This window comes from Halichoerus grypus, chromosome 10 (genome assembly GCF_964656455.1).
Source record: "Halichoerus grypus chromosome 10, mHalGry1.hap1.1, whole genome shotgun sequence".
Taxonomy (NCBI): Eukaryota; Metazoa; Chordata; class Mammalia; order Carnivora; family Phocidae; genus Halichoerus; species Halichoerus grypus.
The window spans coordinates 52,813,480-52,834,576 of NC_135721.1; the positions used below are offsets into that span (position 1 = coordinate 52,813,480).

The 21,097-nt window shown below is 36.6% G+C and overlaps 1 protein-coding gene across 4 annotated transcripts in view; it reads left to right on the forward strand.

The window, feature by feature from the left end:
* Window positions 1-21,097, forward strand: part of PPP3R1 (protein phosphatase 3 regulatory subunit B, alpha) — a 77,955-nt gene that overhangs the window by 42,308 nt on the left and 14,550 nt on the right. For all 4 annotated transcript variants that reach the window (XM_036119291.2, XM_078056461.1, XM_036119293.2 and 1 more), the window contains 3 exons: window positions 13,638-13,814; window positions 15,481-15,540; window positions 16,462-16,646. In XM_036119291.2, the coding sequence (XP_035975184.1) occupies window positions 13,638-13,814; window positions 15,481-15,540; window positions 16,462-16,646 (422 nt within the window). The remainder of the gene's footprint in view (window positions 1-13,637; window positions 13,815-15,480; window positions 15,541-16,461; window positions 16,647-21,097) is intronic.

Here is a 21,097-nt window from a genome sequence, read left to right on the forward strand (position 1 = left end):
AATGTATAAGTTGGAGAGCCTCTCAGAATTATATGGTTTGATTTTTATCTGTCTGGAGTGAGAACATTCTTATATTCCCTTTCCTCCACACTTAGGCCGAAAATGCAGGTTGAGGAACAGCAGTGTCTAATATCTCTTAGCCTAAGCTTCTGTACTAACTGTTCACATGGAACTAACATAGGAAGAGAAATTAGATCAGAAAGTATTTTAAGAAATCCTGTCACTCAGCTTTGCCATCAAGCTTTATAGCATTGAGCAAGTTACTTAACTCTCTGGGTCTGCTTCCTCATCTTGAGTTTTTCATCTCCAAGGTTTCTTTGAACAAATTGCATTACACAGCTTTTCTATGACAAATTTTCTTCTGAAGCTCATTAGCTCTGAAAACAATTTTAAGAAAGAATTTTAAGATTACTGCAACTGTGCAGCTTATTTTGACGTTTTTGGACAACATTCATTTTCCTGAGTGAGTTCTGGTGTGATGGATCATTTTTGGCTATGCCTTTTATATAAGGTAGGAAGAAGTCAGTGGAACATACAGCATTCACATTTTGTTTTTGTTTTGTGTTTTTTTTTTTTAAAGATTTTATTTATTTATTAGAGAGAGACACAGTGAGAGAGGGGAACACAAGCAGGGGGAGTGGGAGAGGGAGAAGCAGGCTTCCCGCCGAGCAGGGAGCCCGATGCGGGGCTCGATCCCAGGACCCTGGGATCATGACCTGAGCCGAAGGCAGACGCTTAACGACTGAGCCACCCAGGCGCCCCACAGCATTCACATTTTGAAGGAACATTCTAGAAGAAAGAAAACACAATTACCAATATCAGTAACAAAAGAACTGAAATCATTACAGACCCTACAGATGTTAAAAGATAATAAGGGAATATTATGAAGAATTTTATGCCAATAAATTCTACACCTTAGAATAAATGGAAAAATTTCTGCAAAAACAAAAACCTTAAAACTGACACAAAAGTAGTAGAAAATCTTAATAGAATTGTATCTGTTAATGAACCTGAATTCTTATTTAAAAATCTTTCCGCAGGGAGCCTTGGTGGCTCAGTTGTAAGGTGTCTGCTTTCAGCTCAGGTCATGATACCCAGGTCCTGGGATCAAGTCCCACATTGGGCTCCCTGCTTGGCAGGAAGCATGCTTCTCCCTCTCCCACTCCCCTTGCTTGTGTTCCTGCTCTTGCGATCTCTCTCTCTCTGTTAAATAAATAAATAAATAAAATCTTAAAAAAAAAAAAATCTTTCCACAAAGAAACCCAAGCCACATGGCTTTACTGGTAAATTCTAGCAAACATTTAATGAAAAAAAAATCATAATCTAGATTCCTTCAGAAAATAGAAGCTAGCATTACACCATTGGCAGTATCAGAGACATTATAGAAAACTATAGACCAACATTCGCCATGAATGTAATGCAAAAGTCTTTAAATATTTGTAAATCAAATCCAGCAATATGTAAAAAGGACAATAAAACATGACCAAGTGGAATTTATCCTCAGAGTATGATTTTTAAATAAAAAACAATATAATTCACTATGTGGACAGAATAAGAAAAAAACCATGATTTTATCAATAGATGTAGCCAGATCTTTGACAGGGTTCAGTGGTAAATACTCTTAGCAAATCAGGAATAGAAAGGAACTTTCTAGCTTTGATAAAGCATCTATAAAAAAAACCTATAGTTAACATCATACTTAATGATGAAAGCCTGAATGCTTCCCACCTAAGACTGGGAAAAAGGCATAGTTTTTCACTTTGACCAAATGTACTCAAAATTGTACTAGAAGTCCTGGTCAATACATTAAGTCCAGAAAAAGAAATAAAATACGTGCAGATTAGGAAGGAAGGAGTAAAAAATAGTCTTTATTTTCAGATGATGTCATTGTGTATATAGCAAATCTTGAGTTACTAGAAATAAGTGATTTTGGCAATATTGCAGGATACAAGGACAGTATGCAAATGCAAAAATCAGTGGAAGTTTTATATAGTCATAATAATTAAAATGAAATTGACAGAAATACCATTTACAAAAAATAAAAAACATGAGCTATTCATGTAAAAATTTAACCTAATATATGTAAGATTTGTATGCATAACTATAAAACATTACTAAGAGAAACTTAAAAAGACCTCAATAAATGAAGAGAAATAACCACATTCATGGATTGGAAGACTTGATACTGTTAAGGCATCAGTTCTACTCAGACTGATTTTACAGATGCAAGTCAATCCTTAGCAAATTCTCAGCAGGCTTTTTGTAAAAATTACCAAACTAATTGTTAATTCCATATGGAATGTACAGGTCTTAGAAGAGCCAGAACAATTTTGAAAAAGAACAACAAAGTATGAGGACAATGCTCCCTGATTTAAAGATTTACTATAAAACATAAGACTGGTATTGGTGTCAGATAGACAAATCAGTGGAACAGAGTAGAGGGTATAGATCCATATAAATACGTACATACATACATACATACATACGTGTAGCTTCACTGGTAAATATATAATTTGATTGGTTTCTAATTTTTATTTAATTGAAATATAGTTGACATTGTGTCAATATAACAATGTAACATTGTATAAATTTAAGGTGTACAACATACTGATTTGTATAGTTGATTTTTTAAAAAGATTGAGTTATTTATTTAAGAGAGCATGAGCGGGAGGGGTAGAGGGAGAGAGAATCTCAAGCAGACTGTGCTGAGTATAGAACCTGACACAGGGCTTTATCTCACAACCCTGAGATTATGACCTGAGCCAAAATCAAGAGTTGGATGCTCAACTGACTGAGCTACCCAGGTCCCCCTGTAGAGTTGATTTTTCACAAATGCGTCAAAGATACCATTGTAAGGGATACTTCTCAACAAAATATAATTATATTTCTATATGGAATAAAAATTTGCCTCTACCCTTACTTATACCATATACAAAAAATTACATGGGTCATAGATTTAAACATAAAAGCTAGAACTATGGAACTTCTAGAAGAAAACTTATAGGAGAAAATCTTCACAACCAGGATAGACAAAGATTTTTAGTACACATAAAACATGAATCGTAAAAGAAAAAATGGATTTCATCAAAATAAAACATTTTTGCTGTTTAAGATTTTATTTATTGAGTATGGGGCTGGGGAGGGGCAGCATGAGAGGGGGAGAGAGAGAAAGTCTCAAAGCAGACTCTGCACTGAGTGTGGAGCCCGACGCAGGGCCCAATCTGATGACCCCAATCATGACCTGAGCCAAAATCAAGAGACAGATGCTCAACCAACTGAACCACTCAGGCGCCCCACATTTTTGGTCTTTAAAAGACACCTATGGAAAGGCAGCTTACAGACTGGGAGAAAATACTTGAAATACCTATGCCTGACAGAGGACTTGCATCAGTCAGTATACAGACAGAATTTCACAACTCTTTCAGACAACCCAGTTTTTAAAAGGGTAAAAGATTTGAACAGTCACTTCACAAACGAAGATAGATGAATTGACAATAATCACATGAAAAAGATGCTCAAGATCACTAGTCCTCAGAGAAGTGCAGATTAAAACTACATAGCGGTACTACCCACTAGAATGACTAAACTTAAAAAGACTGACAGTACCACATGTTGACAAGGATGTGGAGCTCCTGGAGTTCTCCTACATTGATGATGAGAGTGTAAAATGGTACACCGCTCTGGAAAACTTTTTGATGGTTTCTGAAAGTTGAATATATGCTTACCCCGTGTGACTTAGCAAGTCCAGGAAAACATTTGTTTACAAAAAGAATTTGTGAATATTCTTAGCAGCTTTATTCCTAATAGGCCCAAACAGGAAATAGCAGGTATGTCTAGTAACCCATGAATGCCTTAAAAAAAAAGTGTATATCCATACAGTGGACTATACTATTCTGCAATAAAAAGGAACAAACTAGTGACATATGAGACAGTTTGAATTAATGTAAAAGAACTAGATGAGAAAAAGAAGACAGATACAAGAGTACATCCTGTATAATCCCATTTATATGAAATTCTAGACATAATTAGTTACAGAAAGCAGAACAGTGGTTACCTGCAATTGGTGGTAGGGGATGTGATTTGACTGCAGAAGGGCTCAGGGGAACATTTTGGGATGATGGAAATGTGCTTTTATCTTGATTGTAGTGATGCTTACTTACATAGGTGTATACATTTGTCAAAACCTATAGAACTATGTATTTAATAATATACTTTTGGAATGTCAGTTATTTCTCAAAATTGGCTTAAAATTTCTTAATAGCATTTTACAACTCGGTAATTCTTGGTACTGATGTCTAGCTTTCACATATTTGACAATTCGTTTTTTTAAAAAGATTTTTTATTCATTAGAGAGAGAGTGAGCGAGAGCATAAGCAGGGGGGAGGGTCAGAGGGAGAAGGAGAAGCAGACTCCCTGCTGAGCAGGGTGCCCAATGTGGGACTTGATCCCAGGACCCCAGGATCATGACCTGAGCCAAAGGCAGATGCCTAACCAACTGAGCCACCCATGTGCCCCTACTTCATTTTTAAATTATATAAAAATTATAATCTAGAAACACCAAAAGTGCATGTTGCCTCTTGCATTAGAAAATTATGATATAACCCTAAAATCTAGACCTTTTAAGTGGATGACAGTTTTTCTTTGTAAGAAAAAACAGCACAAATTAGTGTGACTTGTGTTCATACTTCATAAAATACTTTTTCATTTCTCTAATGATATTGGTAGGGTTCTTTTTTTGTTGTCAAACAGTTCCTTGCAGAATATAAATATTAAACTTCTTGTCTATACACAAGGTCAGTACAGAATTTGGGGGTTTTTTGGGGAACTGCTTATGAAGGTTTTATCTGTGACCATCTCTACTACGCCCTCTGGTGGTTTTTGCATCTTATTTGGGGTAACATGAAAATACATTACTCATTACCTTTGTAGGAGATACATTTTACAAGAGACTTTAAAATCAAACTTTATGTTGAGAAACTACCCAATACCTTGTATTGATAAAACTATAGTGCTTTATTCTTGTGATAGTCTTTATGAGAGTAATTCAGTACATGTTTCTTCATAAGTAGTTTTGTCATGCCCGATGGCTCTTTCCAGAATATTTCTGAGAGAGAGATTCCTTATTACAGTAATCTTTCCTAATAGTTTTCATTCTATAATATAGTTCTAAATATTCTGCCATACAAAATAGATTGAGGAATCTCTTCTTGGAAACATCATGTATAGTCAGGATGAGGCTGGAATATTTTATGGTGCCAGAAATTAAGGAGGTGCTCAAAATAGGGATTGTTGATAGGTCATACAGGAGCCAACCTGAGGTAGTAAGTACCTAAACAAAGCTGGAAAACTTTGATTAACAAGTAATGAATATTATTGGATTTTAACCTGTAGAATAAAATAAATATCTGTGAATCCATGCTGTGATATGAATAATTGAATAAAGAAAGAAATGGGGAGAAGGGACAGTTTTAAATTTTTTCTTAAATAGGAACATTTCAATTAATGTAGGAAGAAAGAGGGGAAAAGAAAATCATTATTAAGCAGATACCATAGTAATAAAATCTTGCACACAAGATTCACCTATGGATGCTAAAATTAGGTCACAGTTTTAGGAGAAATAGGATATATGCATAGTCTCAAAGTATTGCGGTGGGGGGCGCCCCCTTTCCCCGATTCCCTGATATTTTTTAATACAGAGGGAAAGGTAGTAGATTTATAGTGGAGAAATCTGACAGACACCACGCTGGCCAAGTGATCAAAGTTAACATCACTAGCAAAAACACATTGACCTTGTGAATCCTTTGATAACAATGTGCTGGTAGGGACACATCATCATTTCTATGGTATTCTTGCCCCAGATGCCCAAATTCATCCTAATCATGAGAAAATATCAACAAGCTCAAGCTGAGGGACATTTTACAAAATACTGGATTAAAAGTTTCAATATCGTGGAAGACAAGGGAAGAGGTAAGAGTTGTCACAAATTAGAGGAGACTTAAGGAGAAATTATTTTAAAAAAGTTATAAAAAGGTCTCAAATACTAGAGTTCCCAGGTATCTCTCATCTAGCTTCCTCTAATGTTAATGTCTCACTAAACCATAGTACAGTTACCAAAATCAAGAAATTAACATTGGTACAATACTATTAAACTGCATATTTTAGTGAAAAAACTGGTGACATCTGAAAAGTTTTCTTTTCCAGGATTCTAAACAGGATCCCACATTACATTTAGGTTTCTTTCAAAATATTATTACTGCTAGAAGGATTTGAAAAGACTTTGTTTTTGTTCTTACATGATTAGTAGACTAGTAGTAAGTTATTTATAAATTGGCTATTACACAATTATTGGGAATTGGCTAAAGTTCATGGAAAGTTAATTTTCTACCATTCTGCTTATTTCTTTTCATTTTGAGAAATCTCAGAATCACCTAAAAGAGCTTAGACTTCAAAGTTTTTCTTTTAACCCTGACAGTGGAGTAGCAGCTTAGGGTGTATGTAGTAATAATAATAATGCTTTAGCAGCTAGAGACCGAGATGTCTCTATTATATAATACTATTTTGGAATCTCTTTTATTCATTTTTTCTAAATGAGAAAAAATATGAAGGGACATGGTTGTGTTTCTTTATCTGAGAGAGTGATGAATGAATATGCAACTTTCTATCTCTTAGTATTATATTACTCTAGTACTAATATGTCCAGTTGACAGTATTTATTAAAATTTACTGTAGCTGTCTTCAATATATGTTGTTGGGAAAATTTGACAGCCACATGTGCAAGAATGAAACTAGACCACTTTCTTAAACCATACATATAAAAATAAATTCAAAATGGATTAAAGACCTAAATGTGAGACCTGAAACCATAAATGTTCTAGAAGAGAATGCACAGGCAGTAATTTCTCTGACATTAGCTGTAGCAACATTTTTCTAGATAAGTCTTCTGAGGCAAGGGAAACAAAAGCAAAAATAAACTCTTGGGACTTCATCAAAATAAAAATCTTCTGCATACCAAAGGAAATAATCAAAACTAAAAGGCAATCTACAGAATGGGAGAAGATACTTACAAATGACATATCTGATAAAGGGTTAGTATCCAGAATACATAAAGAACTGATACAACTCAACGCCCCCAAAACAAATAATCCAATTAAAAATGGGCAGAACACATGAACAGACATTTCTCCAAAGAAGACATACAAATGGCTAACAGACACATGAAAGGATGCTCAACATCACTCATCATCAGGGAAATGCAAATCAAAACTACAATGAGATACCACTCCACACCTGTCAGAGTGGCTAAGATAAAAAACCCAAGAAACAAGTCTTAATGAGGATGTGGAGAAAAAGGAACCCTCTTGCACTATTGGGGGGAAACGCAAACTGGTGCAGGCACTGTGGGAAAACATGGAGATTCGTTCCTCAAAAGGTTAAAAATAACCCTACAATCCAGTAATCGCACTACTGGGTACCTACCCCCAAAATACAAAAACAGCAAAGGGATATGTGCACCCCTGTGTTTATAGCAGCATTATTTGCTATAGCTAAATTATGAAAGGAGTCCAAGTGTCCATTGATAGATGAATGGATAAAGAGATTGTGTGTGTGTGTGTGTGTATATATATATATATATACACACACACACAGCGGAATACTGTTCTGCTATAAAAAGAATGAAACTGCCATTTTCAGCAACATGGATGGAACCAGAGAGTATAATGCTAAAAGAAGTAAGTCAGAGAAAGACAAATACCATACAATTTCACTCATATGTGGAATTTAAGAACGAGCAAAGGGAAAAAAAGACCCGAACCAAGAAACAGGCACTTAACTCTAGAGAACTGATGGTTACCAGAGGTGAGGTGGGTGGGTAGGGGGATGGGGGAAATAGGTGATGGGGATTAAGGAGGGCACTTGTGATGGGCACTGGGTGATGTATGGGATTGTTGAGTCACTATATAGTACAACTGAAACTAATACAACACTTTATGTTAACTATACTGGAATTAAAAACTAAAAAACCTGCCACAAAGCAATGCAAAAAATAAACTGTAGCCAAATGAGCTCTCTAAAAGAAATTCTTTTTTTTTTTTTTTTTTTTTTTTTAAAGATTTTATTTATTTATCTGACAGAGAGAGACACAGCGAGAGAGAGAACACAAGCAGGGGGAGTGGGAGAGGGAGAAGCAGGCTTTCCACTGAGCAGGGAGCCCGATGCGGGGCTCGATCCCAGGACCCTGGGATCATGACCTGAGCCGAAGGCAGACGCTTAACGACTGAGCCACCCAGGCGCCCCTAAAAGAAATTCTTATTTTATGTGTTAATAAGATTCCTGAAATCACTTGTTAAAATGAGTAACCATCTAGATTTTGATGTGGTTTTGGAATATAGGTGAGGTTCAGTGGGGTGGAGTCCAGAGCCGATGACCAAGAAAGAATTCTTGAGACATCTTTGGTGTAAAATGGTGGTTTATTTTTATTTTTTTTAAGATTTTATTTATTTATTTGACAGAGACAGCGAGAGAGGGAACACAAGCAGGGGGAATGGGAGAGGGAGAAGCAGGCTTCCTGCTGAGCAGGGAACCTGATGCGGGGCTCGATCCCAGGATCCTGGGATCATGACCGGAGCTGAAGGCAGATGCTTAACGACTGAGCCACCCAGGTGCCCCTAAAATGGTGGTTTATTAACGCACGGGGACAGGACCCGTGGGCAGTTAAGAGCTGCTGCACCGGGGTTGTGTGGGGTGGCTGATTATATGCTATGGGGTTGGGGGAGATAAGGAAAAAGGGAGGTTTCTGAAAGAACTTTCATATGCTAAAGAATACTCACAGTACCGGAGGCCTTGCTATTGTCAAGTTAAGGTTGTTTACCCCTCTAATAAGGCATTAACATTAAGATAGTTGGGAACTTCCTGGAGGAACATTACACTCTGACCACTTCAAGTATCTGTCAGTGGGCTGCAGGTTATAAAGACATTTAATTGTATTTATATTCCCTTCTGGAACCTATTGCTAAGGCTTTTGTAAGTAAACTGAGGGAGACCAAGGTCTTGCAGGATTGTGGTCTCTACAAGTTAACTATTTGTTTTTCCTTTAGGGCAGCCAGGAGTGCCTGAGGAATGTCATATATATATATATCCCATGGTGGGGTGGGTATCAGCTTCTGCTTTGTCCTCAGCTTGCCTACTGTTCCCTCATCAATTTTACCTTTTATCCTGAATATAGTCAGGGTGCATTGATCTGGGTAAGGTCTCAGCAGTTTAATTTGGTGTTTTCAGTGTTAGCAGTCCATCAGTTCCTTATTAATAACTTCATATTTCATAAACTCTGACGAAAAGATCCAACTTTTTAATGTCCTGTTTAAATTTTAGAGAATGATGTATCACTTAATAAGATTCTTTATTTTAGTACTTTGTATAACATAAATTGAATAGGTGGGCATTTTCAACTATTAAAAGTGATAGTCTTTCCAAAGGTATCCTTACAAAAAGTAGAAAAATAACATGTTTTAACTTGGCAAAACATGAAAACGAGTATCTCTGAGTCACAAGATGAGTCAAGAGGGTGAGGTTTGTTTTTTTCCCCTTGTCCATCTGTTTTAAGGGAGTATGATCCCAAGCAGTAGAAAAAATCTTTGATGAAAGTTGGTACCCAAAATTGGAATTTGTTCTTTAATATTTAACTTGTACTAAGTGCAGATCTGAAACATTTAGAGGTATTACCACAAGGGGTTTAATCTCTTTCAGAGATCTGTGCCTAATTTGTAGGAGACTGGTAAATGCCCGTATTTCAAGAACTGCGATGCCATTTCATACTTGAGCATACGTTTAATCCTGCAGCACATCTGCTCTGCAATGCTGGCAAGTGAACATGCTGAGTAACTGCTTCTCTGGTGACAGGAAAGACCACACAGATCACTCTGTTCCACACCTAAAATAGCTATTTTTGCCATTTGTTTTTGAAAACCAGCTTTCTTCGATCTTGGCTTTAAAAAATATTTATGGCTTTGCCTTCTAGGCTAACCATTTAAAAATACTGTAATTAATTAGGTAGAGTCCTCCAGTTCAGCTAGCCTCAGCTAGATAGTAAATACTGAGTAGTTTGTGTCTTACCACTGTGGGGTAAGCAGGAAGGAAGGGACAGAAAGGAGGAAATAAATGGGTGGCTGGAGAATAGATAATGCCTTCTTTCAAATTAAACTGGTTTCTTAAAGAATCTCAGGGTGAGTGTCGGCTGCAAGGGATGTGTGAGAATGGTGGTGAATAGAAGATTTAGATAGAGCTCACTCCCTCCAGGTCTTACCTCAGGGGCTTTTAAAAAAGCCAATTATTGTTAAAGGGGGATCGCTGGCACATTGCTTTGGCTTTGAGGAAAGTTGTAACTACTCATCCAGAATAGATATCAACTGTTTTATAGTATTTCATAAGATATTTAAAGCAAAAGACAGAAAATGGTTTTAAAGGTTGCTTTAAGGGCTTTTGCCAGAGAATGAATTAGTGATACTTAATAACTACAGGATTACAGTTAGTATCCGCCCCCCCCCCTTTTTAAATCAGAGAAAAACTGATACGGGTCTCCTAAATGGAGAGTTCAGGGAAGGACATTCCAGTAGAGGGTATATAAGGAAATGGAGGCATGAATTTTATGCTATCTGAACAACTGTGCCGAGAGCGTTGTAGCTAAGGTAAAGATAATAGGGGAAGAGAAGGATGGAAATTTAAATTGAGGCTAAATATTGTCAAGGGCTCTAGATTTTTTATCCTGATTGTATTAGGAAGCCACTACAAATTTGTAAGCACAAGCGCTAGCAATTTGGCTGAATGTGCCTTTTAGAAAGATTACTGTTGGCAGTGTTAAGTCTATTTATTTGATGGCTTATGATTTATCTTTATTATTCTTAATATTTGTTATTCATTTGTCAAGACTGGAATGCTGTCTTCTGGATTAGTGGGGTTTTCTAGGCAATTTAAATAATCCTTCACCTCAGTTTCAGTTTAATAATGTGACTTGATAAACTGTTACTTTATGTCCCAGCCTTAGTAAATGGAATCGTAAGTGTCCGTTAAGTATGCTACATTTTGGCCTTTGTTCTTTCCAATTAATGATACACTCTAGAGCTGGTGGACACATGCCTTTCCTTTTCCACTTGTGATGTACTTTAGTGATCTATTATGTTCAATTTCCTCATCACCTTTTCTGGTTTGTGGTTGTAAACTAAGGCAAAACTGAAGATTACCAGAAAAAAGTAGTTAACTCATCCTTGGTATGTAGAGAGGGGAGAGTAGTTTTCAGCAAAATTTATGAACTTGGAGAAACTGTTCTGAAAGGTTTGCTAATTGGTGTCTGATTAGATTAGTAATTTTACTCTAAATTCTGATGGCATTTTGATCAGTAAGTTTTAAAGCTGAAATTCTTAGAATACTCATTTAAAACATTTATTGAGCACCTTTTATATGCAGTGTACAGAAGAACAATGAAGAGTTGTGGTCTCTGGTCTGAGGTGGCACAGGAGACATGTAAATAAATAAAAACATTTTAGGGACTTACAATTAAGTTTTTTTTTCTCCAAGAGTAAGGGTATCCAGTTTCATCACAGAAAATTAGAAAATAAGGTTTATTTGAACAGTTTGCTTTTAACATCTGTTCATTAAAGAAGGAATACTCTTTAATAGAGGGATTAAAAGGCTCTTTGCAGTTGATGTGTTTATGAGGTGTGTATTTTGCTGTTGGAAGCAGTGTTTTAGATGAATCATTAAGAAAGGCATTTCTGTTATAGTAAAATGTATGTATTCTTGCAAACCTCAGATGTTGCAAAAATCGCATGTCTGGGGAAAGTATGGATTGGATAGACCACTTTGCAGCTTTGTTAACAGGGTGCTTAGAAAAACTATTAGGATCTTATTTTAGCACGGGGGTGCCTGGGTGGCTCAGATGGTGAAGTGTCTGCCTTCGGCTCAGGTCATGATCCCAGGGTCCTGGGATAGAGCCCCGCATCGGGCTCCTGACTCAGCTGGGAGCCTGCTTCTCCCTCTCCTCCTTCTCCCTCTGCCTCTCCCCCTGCTCGTGCTCTCTCTCTCTATCTCTGTGTCTCAAATGAATAAATAAAATCTTAAAAAAATTTTAGCACAAATAACCTCTGGCATTTGTATTAAGCACCATAGCAATTCATTTATTAGCCTTAAACTAGGACTCGTGCTTCCTATTTTGGATTTTCCTCAAGGTCCTTGAGGATATCTGCTTCAGCAGAAACTAATTTTGTAAAAATTAAATAATGAGCCAGGGTATAGTCACCTTTGTTAATTGTGTTTTGAGGCTCCGTGGTGGGGAGAGGCGGAGGTGGAGAGATGAGGAAGTACTTTTGCAGCTGTTCATGTTACCAGTACTTTTCACCAGATAACAATGTTGGAAAGCCTTGAAGTTTTTGAAGCCACTAAACTTGCTGTTGTTTTCTCTAAAGGCATTTGTTTGTTTTCATCTTTTTTTGTTAAGATTTTCTTATTTTATCAAGACTTGGTCTTTATTTTGAGAAAACTTGGTCCTTTTCCCTTCCTTCATAACATACTAGGAAAAGTCCGTCTGCACCAGCGACATTTCTGTGCTCTACTGATTGACACGACTCCCTTTACCAATTGCATATGAACTACTTCATATCAGAGCAGCAGATGGTAGTTGTACAGTCTGTACTTGTATAGTTTTTATTCCATTTTAAGATAATTCTATATTTAAAAAATCTATTCTTTAACTTTTAAGTTCTTTTAATGAGAATGCCATATATTTGAATTTTCAACAACAGTTTGCAGTCTCAGTCTCTAATATTGTGGGCTATAATACATGTATACTCTTGGGCTGCATAACATTTGATTTACTTTTTTTAAAAAGATTTTCTTCTAGGAAGTTATGGTTTTTAATATATTTGTATTTCTGCTATCAATGATTAAAATTATTTGTATGAATTAGTCTGATTTCTTAAAGGAATGAAAACAGTAATGTAATTTAGAAGAAAATTATCTTTTTCAAGAATGTATATGCTAAGAGACCTGATACTGAACTTTTATAGAGTAATTATAAACTAATGCAAACACTTCTTGTTTTTCTTTAAAGCACTGAAAAGTGAATTTTGTTAGCTGTGGTTCTTTTGGTTAAAAAATGTGAAGGCTTGTGTTTGATTCGTTCATCCTTGCTAAGAAGTATTCAAGAAACTGGCAACATTGTCCCTTGGGAGGGGAATTGGATGTCTACAGGGTGGGATAGGAGGGAGGCCTTGAATTTTGAACCATGTTCAAACCATGAACTATTAGAAATAAACTTTAAAAAGATAAGTGAAAGATGCTTTGGTGTACGGAATAGAGATTTAGCCTGCCTAGTAGGAATCACCTGACTTCCATGATCGGCTTACCATTGTAATCCTGTAATATCTTGGTGCAGTATACAGTCAGTTTTATGTTATGGCAGGGGCAGGCAAACAAAAAGGTAACCAAATGAAAATATGACTTTCTCTGTTATAAGGAATTAACCAATAGTATTATGTAACTTTTCATTAAACTAGAAATTAAACTGTTGATTAACTGCTGGATTTTTTTCCCTATTATTTTCATAAAATCATTTGTAAATCTTGCTACCTCTTTTGGTTTGCTTTTAGTTGATGCTGATGAAATTAAAAGGCTAGGAAAGAGATTTAAGAAGCTCGACTTGGACAATTCGGGTTCTTTGAGTGTGGAAGAGTTCATGTCTCTGCCTGAGTTACAACAGAATCCTTTAGTACAGCGAGTAATAGATATATTTGACACAGATGGAAATGGAGAAGTAGACTTTAAAGGTAAGAAAGTAGTTTTTTTAATTTAACAAATTATGTAATCTATGACTAATCTTAGTTTTCTGTATTAAAATGACAAATTTAGTTTTTTAAAAATGTTTATTGATCATATAATAGATTGTTAAATTCTCAAAATCTGTGGTATATGAACCTTAATGAACTAAGAGATCTTTTACTGTTTCATTTTTTAAAGATTTTATTTGACAGAGTGAGAGAGCACAAACAGGGGGAGTGGCTGAGGGAGAGGGAGAAGCAGGCTCACCACTGAGCTGGGAGTCCGACATGGGGCTCCATCCCAGGACTCGGAGATCATGACCTGAGCCGAAGGCAGACGCTTAACTGACTGAGCCACCTAGGCACCCCAGAACTGCATTTTTAGAAACTTTTTTTAAAGAATGAGACTTAGACTAACCAGTATAAATTAAGGTGTAATAATAAGGATGTGAGCATTGTACAAAGGATTATTTTAATCTAGGTTTTTATGTAAAATGATAGTGCTTTTGCTAATATTACCATGGTACAAAATTTTATATTTGATTCTGTGATTTGTCATCATCAGATTTTGTTATTTTTGTTCCAGGAATTGAATTTTAAACTAAGGGGGACCTAAAGCTGATTTTATGACTTAGTGTTTAGCAGGCAGTGAAGAAAAATGATCATTTTCACAAGACTTTATTTAAATGGGTCTGAATTTTAGAACCAAAAATTCAAAATTATTTTTGTTCTGGCAAAAAAAAGTGTATAATCAGGGCACTTGGCTGGCTCAGTCGGAAGAGCATGAGACTCTTGGTCTTGGTGTCATGAGTTCAAGCCCCATGTTGGGTGTAGAGATTACTTAAAATAAATAAAAATTAAAAAACCCAAACAACACATAATCTTTTTATAATACTTAATTTTTTTAGAAGAGTTTTGTTTATTTATTTGACAGAGAGACAGCGAGAGAGGGAATACAAGCAGGAGAAGTGGGAGAGGGAGAAGCAGGCCTCCCGCTGAGCAAGGAGCCTGATGCGGGGCTCCATCCCAGGACCCTGGGAACATGACCTGAGCCCAAGGCAGACACTTAACAACTGAGCCACCCAGTTACCCCAATACTTTTCTTTTTTAAGAATTTTGTTTTTAAGTAATCTCTACACCCAGTGTGGGGGCTCAAACTTAACAACCTCAAGACCGTAAGTCACATGTGCTACCTACTGAGCCAGCCAGGTGAGCCATGATGTTTTTATTTATTTTTTTAAAGATTTTATTTATTTGCTTGAGAGAGAGCACAGAGGAGAGGGAGAAGCAGACTCCCCACTGAGCAGAGAGCCTGACATGAGGCTTGATTTTTTTTTTTTAAGAGCCCCCCCTTTTAGAGTTACATTCCAAAAAGAAAGAAATAGCTTAAAGAAGTGTGTCTCTTAGTGGTAAGCTCAGTATTACATAGTAAATTTTGTTCAAATTGATTTGACCTTAGAGAACTCCAAGTTCAGATTTAAAAAAAATATATATAGATCCTTGTTGAAGTTTCAAATATGGCATTTCCAGTTTAAAACACTGCTTAGTGTTATTTTCCTTTGCAGCAAGGAAACATCCTTTTGTGGATATGTGAGTTTGTGTGTGGGGGGTTATGTATTTTTCTACCTAAAAAATAGAAACTTCTGATTTGTAAACACTTTCTGTTCTTATTCAGAATTCATTGAGGGAGTCTCTCAGTTCAGTGTCAAAGGAGATAAGGAACAGAAGTTGAGGTGTAAGTATTTTTCTTCAATGAGTTCATTCTCCCTCTTCCGCCACTACTACCCTATACTACATTATAACCTCCTTTTAAGATATTCGAAAAGAATAGTCTAGATCCTTAATATATATAACAGCAATTTTATATTCTGGAGAAAGTCCTTTTAGGACATTTACAACTAGTAGTTTTTAAAAACAATGTGTCATGGTTGCTTTTTAGTTGGATAGAAACAAAACAATTTCCTTGTACTGAAAACAGCTATGTAAAAACTACGTGTCTTGGGTAAGAGATTTTTTTCATGAAAGTGTGAAGAAATGTTCTGTGATTAGGTAAACTTAGTTTATATGCCTATTTAGCCAGATGTCCACTATTTTGGTTTATGTAGACAGCCTCTATTACAGTGAACATCTGATACCTTTTTAAGGTATTCAGCTCTTAACTAGAGAGACATTTTATTCAGTAACAGTTCTCTGAGGCACAGGATATATGCAGACATTCTTTGTAAATGAACACTTAATATAAATGAGAATAATAGTAATAGCAATTGCTATCATTTATTGAGCTTTTGCCATGTTTCAGACACTATTCTAAGCAATTCACATGTATTATTTGTCATCATAAATAGTACTCTAAAGAACTTGGGCGGGTGGAACTGTTATTAGTCCCAATTTTATGTGTAGAAACTGAAGCTTAGCAAGGTTAAATAACTTAACCCTTAGGTACATTAATTGGCCAAGCACTCTTGATTCCAAAGCCCATACTCTTACCCAACTGTGTTTACCTGCTCCTAGAGGCAAGATCAAATGTGGGAACTACGATGATGATCATAGTTCTAACTTTAGATATTTGATAGCTTACTTTTTTTCTTCCTCATTTCAAGTATTTACTTGTGGTTGCCTTATAATTGTCATTGATTTTATTTACTCTCTTTTTTAGTTGCTTTCCGTATCTATGACATGGATAAAGATGGCTATATTTCCAATGGGGAACTCTTCCAGGTGCTGAAGATGATGGTAGGGAACAATCTGAAAGATACACAGTTACAGCAAATTGTAGACAAAACCATAATAAATGCAGATAAGGATGGAGATGGAAGAATATCCTTTGAAGAATTCTGTGCTGTAAGTACAAAAGAGCTGGTTCTTCCAACAGTTAGGTTTTAAAAACATTTACATATACATTTTTACTAGAGAATTCCATATACATTTTTTGCACTAGAAATTTATATATTTGATTTTGCCTTATGGCCTTCATTCAGAGTTTTTAAATTATTTTCCTTGTGATTGTTAATAACTAACAATTATTATTCTCAGGAATTCCTATTCTCGATGATTATCTGATAATACACCACAGGAATGGTATTAATAACTTTTACTTACTGTTGATAGTCCCCCAAATTACAAACAGGGTGTATTCTTAAGGTTTATTTAAAAATAAATATGTTTGAAAACCCTGTGGAAGGTATGTGTTCACAAGTTTCAGCCAGGCATCCAGAAGGTTGGCTTCATGAGGACAACAGAAATGGAGTCTGCATGCATCTTAAACTCATTAGTGAGGCAGTGTAAACGGTGATTCCTCCCCTCCCCCCTCCCAATCAGTTGATGGTTGGTTCTTTGTGTGATAGGGTAAGGGCCCCACAGGTGCAAGGACTGCGGTTTTGGGGAGCCCTAAGAAAACTAACTCGAGGTGGAAACTGGGGCCACAGTTTACCTTCTAGTTTATTGCCTTTCTTCAGTACATCCAGAGTTTTGCCACCACTCACTGCTTCCAAACAAAACAGCAACACAACCACTCACCTTCTTTCACTACTTTGCCCCTAAAGCAAAGATACTAGCATTTTGATGTATTATAAGTTTTAACTGCAAGCTAGAGATGCTAGAGAATCCAGAAGGAGAGGCAAAAATAACAAAGAAAAAGGTTTTGAAATTTTTCAGTTATGATTGGATGCTTCTATAGGAAGGTTTCCCTCCTCCCTTTCTTTTCTTTTTTTATTTAGACCACAGAAGGAAAAACAAATGACTGTGGTTATGTGTCATGGAAGGACTAAAGTTGCTACTTTGGCATTTAAGTAGAAGTTCATATTATCCTTTAAGTATCTTTCTTCATCTCAAGGGAATGCTGTCTGCATGTTGTTTGAAAAAGTAGGGTGGTACTCTAAAGAAAAGACTGGGTCTTTTTGGAAGAGAGTTAAGCTTGAATAGGAGGGGGAGGAGTCTAGATGGTGGAGAAGTAGGAAACCTTAGTTTTGTCTGGCCCCAGGAATTCAGCTAGATACTATCAAATCATTCAGAACACCTGCAAAGTCAGCTGGAGATCTAAGAAAAGAATTCCTGCAATTCTACAGATAGAAAAGTGACCACTTTCTGCAAGAATGACAAGACGGAAAAACTCACCTCAAAAAAGAGAACAGGAGGCTGTACTGACTGCCAGGGACCTAATGGATATAAGAAAGATATCGGAACTAGAGTGCAGAATAATGATTATAAATATAGATACTAGCTGGGCTTGAGAAAAGCACAGAAGACATTAGAGAATCACTTTCTGAAATAAAAGAACTAAAATCTAATCAAGTTGAAATAAAAAAGGCTATTAATGAGATGTAATAAAAAATGGAGGCTCTAACTGCTAAGATAAATGAGGCAGAAGAGAGAATTAGTGATATAGAAGACAAAACGGAGAATAATGAAGCTGAGAAAAAGGGAGATAAATAACTACTGGATCATGAGAGGAGAATTCGAGAGATAAGTGATACCATAAAGTGAAAAAATAGAGTATTTGGGATCCCAGAAGAAGAGGAAAAAGAGAGAGGTGGGGTGCGGACCGAAGGTATACTGATGCAAATTATAGCTGAGAACTTCTCCAATCTGGGGAAAGACACAGGCATTCAAGTCCAGGAGGCACAGAGAACCCTCCTCAAAATCAATAAAAATAGGTCATCAGCCAGACATATAATAGTGAAACTTGCAAATCTCAGAGACAAAGATAAAAACCCTGAAAGGACTTGCTCAGGATAAGAGGTCCATAACCTACAAGGTTTTGGTAAGGTAACTTATATTAGATTGGCAGCACACCTATCCACAGAGACCTGGCAGGCCAGAAAGGACTGGCATGATATATTCAGGGTACTTAATGAGAAAAATATGCAGCAAAGAATACTTTATCCAGCTAGGATGTCATTCAGGATAGAAGGAGAAAGAAAAAGCATCCAGGACAAACAGAAACTAGAAGAATTTGTGATCACTAAACCAGCCCTGCAAGAAATATTAAAGGGGATCCTTTAAGCAAAGAGAAAGCCCAAAAGTAACAAAGACCAGAAAGGAACAGAGACAATGTACAGAAACAGTGACTTTACAGATAATACAATGGCACTAAATTCACATCTTTCAATAGTTACTCTGAATAGCAGCTAAATGCTGCTATCAAAAGACACAGGGTATCAGATTGGATAAAAACGCAAGACCCATCGATATGCTGTCTGCAAGAGACTCATTTTAGACCCAGAGACACCTCCAGATTGAAAGTGAGGGGTGGAAAACCATTTATCATGCTAATGGACACCAAAAGAAAGCTTGGGGTGGCAATCCTTGTATCACACATTTGATTTCAAACCAAAGACTGTAATAGATGAAGAACGACACTGTATCATAATTAAAGGGTCTATCCAACAAGAAGATCTAACAATTGTAAATATTTATGGCCCTAACATGGGAGCAGTCAATTACATAAGCCAATTAATAACAATTAAAGAAGTACATTGATTAATAACACAATAATAGTAGGGGACTTTAACACCCCATGCACTGCAATGGACAGATCATCTAAGCAGAAGATCAAGAAGGGAACAAGGGCTTTGAATGACACACAGGACCAGATGGACTTCACAGATATATTCAGAGCATTCCATCCTAAAGCAACAGAATACACATTCTTCTCTGGTGCCCATGGAACATTCTCCAGAATAGATCACATGCTGAGTCACAAATCAGGTCTCAACCAGTACCAAAAGACTGGGATCATTCCCTACATGTTTTCAGAGCACAGTGCTTTGAAACTTGAACTCAGTCACAAGAGGACATTTGGAAAGAACTCAAATACATGGAGGATAAAGAGCATCCTACTAAAAAATGAATGGGTCAACCAGGAAATTAAAGAAGAATTTTAAAAATTCATGGAAACAAATGAAAACAAAAACACAACTGTTCAAAACCTTTGTGATGCAGCAAAGGTGGTCCTAACAGGGAAGTATATAGCAATAAAAGCCTCAAGAAACAAGAAAGGTCTCAAATACAAAAGCTAACCTTACACCTAAAGGGCTGGAGAAAGAACAGCAAATAAAGCCTAAACCCAGCGAGAGAAGAGAATTAATAAAGATTAGAGCAGAAATCAATGAAATAGAAACCAGAAGAACAGAATAGATCAGCAAAACTAGGAGCTGGTTTTTTGAAAGAGTTAGTAAGATTGATAAACCCCTGGCCAGACTGACCAAAAAGAAAAGAGAAAGGACCCAAATAAAATCATAAATGAAAGAGGAGAGAGCACAACCAACACCAAAAATACAATTATAAGAACATATTAAGAGCAATTATATGCCAACAAATTAGGCAATCTGGAAGAAATGGATGCATTCCTAGAGATGTATAAACTACCAAAACTGAAACAGGAAGAAATAGAAAACCTGAGCAGACCCATAACCAGCAAGGAAATTGAAGCAGTCATCAAAAATCTCCCAAAAAAACAAGAGTCCAGGGCCAGACAGCTTCCCAGGGGAATTCTGCCAAACATTTAAAGAAGAATTAATACCTATTCTTCTGAAGTTGTTTCAAAAAATAGAAATGGAAGGAAAACTTCCAGACTCCATGAGGTCAGCATTACCTTGATCCCAAAACCAAAGACCCCATCAAAAAGGAGAATTACAGACCAATATCCCTGATGAAATTGGATGCAAAAATTCTCACCACGATACTAGCCAATAGGATCCAACAGTACGTTAAAAAGACTGTTCACAATCAAGTGGGATTTATTCCTGGGCTGCAAGGGTGGTCCAACATCTGCAGATCAATCATGATACACTACATTAATAAAAGAAAGGACAAGAACCATATGATTCTCTCAATAGGTGCAGAAAAAGCACTTGACAAAGTACAGTATCCTTTTTTTTTTTTAAGATTTTATTTGACAGACACAGTGAGAGAGGGAACACAAGCAGGGGGAGTGGGAGAGGGAGAAGCAAGCTCCCTGCTGAGCAGGGAGCCCGATGTGGGGCTCAATCCCAGGACCCTGGGATCATGACCTGAGCTGAAGGCAGATGTTTAAGAACTGAGCCACCCAGGCAACCCCAGTATCCTTTCTCGATTAAAACTCTTCACAGTGTAGGGATAGAGGGAACATACCTCAGTATCATAAAAGCCATATATGAAAAGCCCACTGCAAGTATCATTCTCAGGGTGGAAAAACAGAGCTTTTCCCCTAAGGTCAGGAACACAACAGGGATGCCCACTCTCACCACTGTTGTTCAACACAGTACTAGAAGTCCTAGCCTTAGCAATCAGACAACAAAAAGAAATAAAAGGCA